The following is an 8,095-nucleotide window of genomic DNA, read 5'->3' as shown; positions in this document are numbered from 1 at the left end:
CTTTTTGTCATCCAGACCTTTGCATTTGTTTGTAGAGTGTCAACAAATTTTAACAGAAAAGAAATTGTGAATGTTGTGCTCAGTGTGAAAGAACTTGGAAAAAACATCTAAACAGTTATTTGTTGTAACTGTGGTCTTCTTTTAGAATTATATTTTCCTTCTGAAGCCAATGGCTTGTTTATAAATGCTGGTGATGATTTTTGTACTGAGCCCTAAGTGGAAAAGTATGCTTACTTGGAGCGCTTTCTCAGACAGAAAGCCTCCTTGCACAGAATTTAGCAGGTCTATTGTCTAATTTGGGATAGCCAATTCATTTTAGGGCTAAAGAATGTCTTCCATTCGGTCGTGCAACAATCAGAATACAAAAGGGGAAAGGTGTTTTGGAGTTTACTGACAGGCTCAAATTACAATTCCTTAAAGAACCCACATTCTTTTATAGATTTATGCAACTTGAACAGTGAGATCCAATGAAAATGATTTTGATTCAAGAAGATACAACAGGTGTGACATTTATGCCCATGCATATGCCTTCTGAAATCACCATGTTGCCCTAATGCCAAACACACTTTTTTTTTATTGACAAAACACAATGATCCCTTTTCTTAGCAAATCAACTGCAGATAGTTGCAATAGGTCTCTGTAAAGAGCACTCTGTGTTGTGTTTTTGGCTGTTGCTGGTGGTGTCAGAATGCAGAAGGCATGTGGAAGGATTCTGTACTGCTTGCCAGACAAGGATTGGCTATTCTCTAGACTGCTTTAAAAAATGGCTAGTTAAAACCATGCTTTTAAAATGCACATTTGATAGGCTTTGCCTCTCAGAAGACAATGGAAACTGCAGTATCTAATAGAACTTTGACATGGAATGTGAGCTAAATCAGGCACTTCTATTGCCTGATACCAAGTGTGAAAATAATGTCAGGGCATTCTAGTGAGACAACATAGATTGGGTTAGATTTCCAAAACAGTGAACTCAGGTTTTTTTTATACAGAAGTTACTTCTATCTAGTTTTGTGAATTAACCTGGACCCTCAAAATGCCCCAATAATAAAAATAAAAAACTCTGAAGAAGTTAGTTACAAATGACCCTGACAATTTTGACATTTGATTTTAATGATCATATCTGTGCAATAGATACCATTAAACATGTTCATGAATCACTGTAATATATATTCAAACTGTTATTCCTTGTCTTTATTTGAGCCTCTAACCTGGAAATGGGTTTTATGACTGTTTTGAGTTGGGAATGGTATATGTTGTACCAAGGCATAGAAATTGCTTGGTAAGAAGTCTCTCTTATTAAACCAATTGTTAACTTTTATTTTTTTGCTGAAATATTGTTACTTTTGGGGATTTTGCTAAGATTTATAAATATATAATAAAGTATGTTTTAATAGATAACTTTTACTGTCCCTGCCATTAACATTTGGGACTACACTTTGTTCTAAAACATAACTTCGTTTTTAGAAATCAACTTTGTTTTTCTTTCATGTATCTCCTAAAGGCTGGCATATAATTAGTTAAGACACCTACAATAAATGATATAAATCAAGAAGAATTGAACTATGTATTATGTCATTTGTGAATTCTTTAGATGGCTATAAAATAAGTTGCCATCATTCAATCCCCTCATCTAAAATATGAGCTGATATAGACCTACCTGTAAGGATTATAATTAGACAATGAACATCCTAAAATGATATACAAATTGGAATGATTAATAAATCATTCATTACTTGCAAAAAGCTGTAAGCATACTAACAGTCTTTTTCCATTTAAAATGAACTAATTTCTGTTGTTGGACTATGTGTATATGTGTAGGGTTATGTGTAGCAGACAAGTAACATGATTTGTGTTTGCTTGACATGTTATCAAACTGTAGCTTTCTATACGAGGAGGCATATTGCAATGCCCCTCTTCCAATTCACATCAAAATATGCTACCATTATACATAAAACATACTGAATGATTTGAAGATACCACTTCCCAGGGAAAGGTTCCTGCTCATGATCGGTTAGTTAAATGAATCTTTTTATTTTTAGCGTGAGAGAGACAGCTTCAATTGTCTTTTTTTAAAATTTGCGAAACTTAACTTAGTTAATGCTTCTGTAAAGTAGGTCTCTGGAGACTCCTGCCATGGTTTGCCTTGCTGAACTAGCAGTTTGAGACACTGGCAGAAGGTGTGGGAAACAATTCCCAATTGTGGAGCAAATAAATCAATACTAGTACAACCAGATCACTTTGCATCTACAAGTTGAAACAAAAAGTAATAGCAGTTATAATGTCTGACAAACATAGTTAAGAAAACAAATTTAAACGCAGACACATTGGCTTGGCTTTTATTGGAAAGCCTAGATGCAATATAGTCATCAAGTTGTGGAAAACTTCAGGATACATATAAAGTTTGGAAGGCAAATGAAAAGAACAATACAAATTGGACAAAAAATACATTTCAAAATTGCATGAAAACATTTTGACTGGCTTTGCCTAAAATACTCTGAATTTCCAAAGGCTAATTACTTTAATACAGATTTTAATTTAAAAAAAAACTTGTTTAGTTTACATTTTCCCCACAGTCACTATGTCATGTAGGAACATATCAGATATTTTTTTACAGTATGAAAAAGATCTACTAAAAACCTATGAAGGTTAATTGGCCATCATTCAATTTGAGCTAACAGATAAAAGTTTCGGTTATTTGTGAAAGCACAAGGACACGTCAACAGAAATCTTAGTGCTATTCCAACTTGTCATACACCAGATCTGTTGCAGTATTTCTATTAAACAGCATATTACTGTATTTCCAGTATGAGCCCAAAAGAACAGAAAACCCAGTGCTTTCAAAAAAATCCTCTGCAATTCTACCCAACAGAACTATAGACAGGCTGTTCTGAGATTTAAACTTAGATAGGAAATAATGGCACTGATCAGCATTTTTTAAATTCTAATTTCTAAATTTGGATTCTTTGTGTCTGAAAAATAACAATAAAGTATTGTTTTTCACTTTAAATGTAATAAAATAACACTTGTTCTAAATGTCTAGATTGTTATTCTATAGGTTGTGTCCAACAGGACACAGGTAAGTAATACTACTGTGGCTTGCTTGATCATTCCATAATTCTTTGACAAGATACACACTGTGTAATTGAAAGCACAAGTCTATTACAGAATCTCAGTGCAGAAAGCAATTAGAAAACAATTTTAAAAAATCATCTATGTAATTTCTTTACATGTTTCAGATGTATTTAACTGGCATTTCTATCTTGATTTTTTAGCACATAAAAATGAAAATGGACTAGTTTTCCCCAAATAAATAATATTTTTGAATATATGCTGCTGAAAATAGTACGAAGGATGTAAGAGAGAAATTAGGCCTTTGAGATTTTCCTTTTTCCTTCCCACATATAAATTATGCAATACTAATACCGATAAAAAGTTTAAATGTATTTTCAAATCATGCAACATTCAGCTCAATTGCAAGTTAAGTTGTATTATTATACTTATAAAAAAGGATTGGGGATAAAAATATTGTTTTAATGTGTTTTTCCATAAGAGGGTTACCAGAAACTGCCAATATTTTTTTGCGCCTGAAGGGTTTTTTTAAATGGAAGCTAAGCATTTCAAGTTTTTACACGAACTTCTGCACTAACAAACTAACTAGAAAAAAGTGAAAAGGTAGTCAATACAGAATTTTTAAGTATGTTAAACTTCTTGAGACAGGTATTTTGATTGATTTGTTAATAAGAAAGTGCTGGACCAACACTGTGTGAGGCTGGCATTTGGCATGAAAATTATGTTCCATCCTGGATTTTATCATTGATGGAGATATATTTAGAAACTATTCAGAAATATTCCTTTTGGTTGATATTTTCAGGTATTCAACAGGAGAGATCTGATACTATAACCTGGTTTAAGAAAATTATGCACGCTTTACATTAAATTCTTCTATCAGCACATCTCAAGTCCTAACACGTGTCTTTATAGGCAAGTCTTAAACATTACGATACCCATAAATGCTGATTAGATATCCTAAAATTATCAATTTCTTGGATTTTTTCAATTTTTTTTACTTGATAGGATAACTTTCTTTTTGTTCCATCGCCCCAGATAGAATTCTATTCTTTTCTTTCTTCCAGAAGAGAATTGAGTATGTCTTTTTCACACATGCAGAGAACCAAACCAAAACTAAACAAACCGAAAAGACTCACAAGTTCCCAGACACAAGCAACTCAGTTATTGCTCTCTCACCAGCCGGCATGGGACTTGCTTGTTTCTCATTCTCTCCTGTGTCTAAGGGATGTATTTATGAAAACTTCCATAGAAACTACCTAAAAAGACCCAGTTTTATGAGGCTTCTATAGGATGTTGCTTAATCCTCAGAAGACAAAAGAGCTAATTACCCCATGTTTATTAATTCCAACATGGTTGGCCAGATATAGTATTTCCATTATATAATTAACTTCCAGCTTACTCAGTTAAACATATTGTAAGAACCAATTCTGTATGTTTAGAACAGCATCAACTTGCCTTCATAACCCTCTAAATATCTGAGCTTCCAGCCCTAAATTTATTCATCAAAAATAAATCCCACAAAGGAATTTACTCCTGTGTAAAGAAGTATGGAAATGTTCCTTTTATGACATAACACTTCACATCCCATATTTTTTTAAAAAAAACCCCACACATTAGAAAGCTGTAAAAAGAATAATTACACCTTGAGCTCTGAAAGAGAACAAGGCATGTCCAGCCTACAAAAGTCTTTTATGGTAACAAATGAGTCTTGCTGAATTGTTCTTCCTTCCTTTTAGCAGTGACTGATGCAACCATGCTTGCCAGGGCTCAAGCAAAGAGAGAGAGAGAGAGAGGGAGGGAGGGAGGGAGGGAGGAAAAAGAGTGGCAACTCCGTTTCCTTCTAGTCTGTGATTTCTCCATCCTTTCTCAGAAGTAATCCAAAGAGAAAAACACACCATGTTAAAGTTAATACAAAAATATTAACACTTCTATCCAACTGTTTTACACTGTTATATCTCTACATTATACCTCTTAATACTGTACAGCTATAACATAATAAAAGGTGCAATTCTTTTAAAAAATTCACACACTGCATATTTTTATTATTTTATTTAAGTATAAACTTTTTTAAACACTTTACATAAATTAACTCCTCTGAGACTAATATTTGATGTACAGTAAATTGTAATTCATATAAAAATCCATAAACAACTTGTCTCACATAATTTACAAAAAAATCAAGCTTCCTTTGCTTCTCTGTGACAAGAATTCTATTTGCCATTTTCCCCAAGGTAAACCCCATGATCACCGTAAAATCCATTACCAAATTTTGATTGTAGAATAAATTGCTTGTGCCAGTGTCCTTTCAAAAAGCAGCACTGTTAAAGCCATTGGGGTGTCCATACACAAAGAGTCTTGTCCTCCGCTTAACGTGAACAGAGATTATATACCACATCCTAGGCAGAGAAAGGGAGTGAGCAGGAGAGAAGAGGAGGAGGAGGAAGGGTGAGAAGGAAGAGGAGGAGGAGGAGGAAAAAAGACTAATTCTTGTAAGTAAAAGTCAACAATTTAGTAATATTTGGAAACACTGTTATCGCTTTCTTTCTTAGTTACTGTAATACTCAGCCAGTTGGAAACTCTTTAGATCTTTCTTTTTTAGTACTTTCAGTCCAACTTGAGTGCAGCGATATGCATATGTAAACATATTCTTTAAAGCAGATCACCTTTAAGGTCATTCAGAAAAAAACACAACTCCAGTTTTTCTTTTTAATATTATCATTCTTCTGGAAGGCTCTCTCTTTGTTGTAGAGTCCATTCAGATTGTGCTACAGAAAAATCTGAGCAAAGATGTATATTTAGGCTCAAGTAATAATGCAGCAAACTATTTGGTCTCCCTTCTTAGAAGACACTGGCACAGGGTCCGTCTCTTTGGCAGGCCAAGCTCAACCAATGTGTTACCTCTTTCCAATCTCACTTTGCCTAAGAAACTGTATATTGTTAGCACTGTCAGCTAATTCGGGGTATTGCTCAACAGAGAGTACATAGTACCCATCATATCCTTGAACTTTTCCAGCACTCAAAAGTTGCCTCTTTTCCCCTTCTGTCCATAGCCTGGCCCCTTCTTCTCCATCTCTCACTCGTTGCTGTTCTCTGGCCCAGGCATTGGAGAGAGCCCTTTGCCTAGCCTGTTCTAATATCCGTGCCTTCTCCTCATCAAGGGTCATGCCATAGCGGACATGAAGAGCCAGTGCACCGTACTGCATTTCAACATCAGCAAACCTACGAGTCCTGCCATTCACTACCGTGGTGGACTGGGAAACTGTGACATTGATGCCATTCTCCAGTGCTTTCCGGCCACTCGTCAATCTCAACGTGCCCAGGTCACTCTCAGGTGAAGTGGTTTTAATGAAATAATGCGTGTCCTTTCCCTCAACAGTGAAATGCAGGTTTTCCAAGTAGTATGCACTATTCAGAACAGCTGCCACTTTGATACAATCCTCATTTGCAATGTTAAGCACATTGGTCTGTACTTTGCCTTGATTGACAGCAAGCATTACTCCTTTTCCAATCAAAGATTTCACAGTTGCAAACCACAACCAGGATTTCTCACTACCAGGTCTGCGTTTGCTGATCTGGACTTCTGCCATCTTTCCTAGGGATAGGAAAGCCTTTGCTTCCCTTGCCACTTCTTGTTGCACTCCAGAAATTGGCTGAAAACAAGAAGAGACAGATTTTTTTTTTTTACAAGCCTATAAATTCCAACAGTCAAGCATTTATTGGCATGATGCCTGCAGCTGACAACATGATATGCCACAATGACACTGCTGCAGCTAATTGAATTCACAGACTGGATTCCACTTTTATAAGTTCTACGTTGCTTGATATATTTCAACATTTATTACCATTTTTGATTAAGAAGTTTAAAAAGTAGCACTGAATCACTCCAAAGAAAAATTCAGTTATTCAAACTATTCCTTATTGTGATCATTAACCAATCAAAATAAAATTAGAAACATTGACTGAAGAGATTTGCTATGTTTCACTAGTTTTTTACATCAGTCTTTATTACGTTAATTTATACACCATGAAATGGTAGAAAGATAAAATATTGTTCAGATAGGAAGATTCATATAATAAATTGATTTGCTAAAGAATTAAAAGCAAAGACATCTTTGATGCATACTTATGTAAATAATTACCAAAATAATTATTACCTATATTCCTATAAGTAATTTTCTAGCGCTTTCCTTTAGTGATTTCTTCATTGCAAAAATGAAAGAAGGTCTACCATGAGAGTTTTATGCTTGCTTATATATTTGGTTCAATTATATTTGGTACAATCTATTTATTATCAGGCATATTTTATATGCTTTAACAGTGATGGCGAACCTTTTCAGCACTGAGTGCCCAAACTGGAATATGCCCCGGCACCCTAGAAACCAGAAGACCAGCTGGCCAGTGCGCCAGCCACCTGGTCTTCTGGTTTCTGGCGCATGCATACGCACTGGTCATCTGGTCTTCACACATGCCAAAGGCCCTGGAATCTCGAAGATCAGCTAGCCAGTGCGCATGTGCCCGCCAGCAAGCTGGTCTTCAGGTTTCTGGTGTGTCAGCTGGCCTTCATGTGTGCTGGAGCACCAAAAACCCGAAAACCAGTTGGTCTTCGGGTTTCTGGGGCTCTGGCCAGCTGGTCTTCGGGTTTCCGGTACACACGAAGATCAGTTGGCCGGCATGCATGTGCGCTCCAGAAACCAGAAGAGCAGCTGGCGACGGCGCGAGTGTCCACAGAGAGGGCTCTGTGTGCCACCTCTGACATGTGTGCCATAGGTTCACCATCACGGTGCTATAACTTCATCCAGAAAGGGAATGTAAGTTCCTCCCTGAAATCTCTGAATTTTGTATCTTCACACATAAAAGGTACCAGATGCAGGAACTTGTGATCAACTTCGCTACAGGAGAGCAGTTTCTATACCCTTGGGGTGCAATGTGATGTGGTAGTAGCTTTGGACCACTACTTCTCTTTACCTAATCTATCTCACAGTAATACATTGCATTTTCAACTGCTAGATCTGTAAAATAAGTTTCT

At 36.0% G+C, this 8,095-nt stretch overlaps 1 protein-coding gene across 3 annotated transcripts in view; it reads right to left on the bottom strand.

Moving 5' to 3' along the window:
- Positions 1-5,156: 5,156 nt before the first annotated feature.
- LOC139320510 (teneurin-3) overlaps positions 5,157-8,095 on the bottom strand; it is a 163,824-nt gene continuing 160,885 nt past the window's right edge. For all 3 annotated transcript variants that reach the window (XM_070948858.1, XM_070948859.1, XM_070948860.1), the window contains one exon: positions 5,157-6,719. In XM_070948858.1, coding sequence (XP_070804959.1) covers positions 5,964-6,719 — 756 coding nt within the window. In that variant the 3' untranslated portion in view covers positions 5,157-5,963. The remainder of the gene's footprint in view (positions 6,720-8,095) is intronic.

Source organism: Pituophis catenifer, unplaced genomic scaffold (assembly GCF_029215685.1).
Source record: "Pituophis catenifer annectens isolate HBS135680 unplaced genomic scaffold, rPitCat1.0.hap2 SCAF_8, whole genome shotgun sequence".
NCBI classification, from domain to species: Eukaryota; Metazoa; Chordata; class Lepidosauria; order Squamata; family Colubridae; genus Pituophis; species Pituophis catenifer.
The sequence above is the reverse complement of the archived record's forward strand: the minus strand, read 5'-3'. Positions and strand labels throughout refer to the sequence as shown.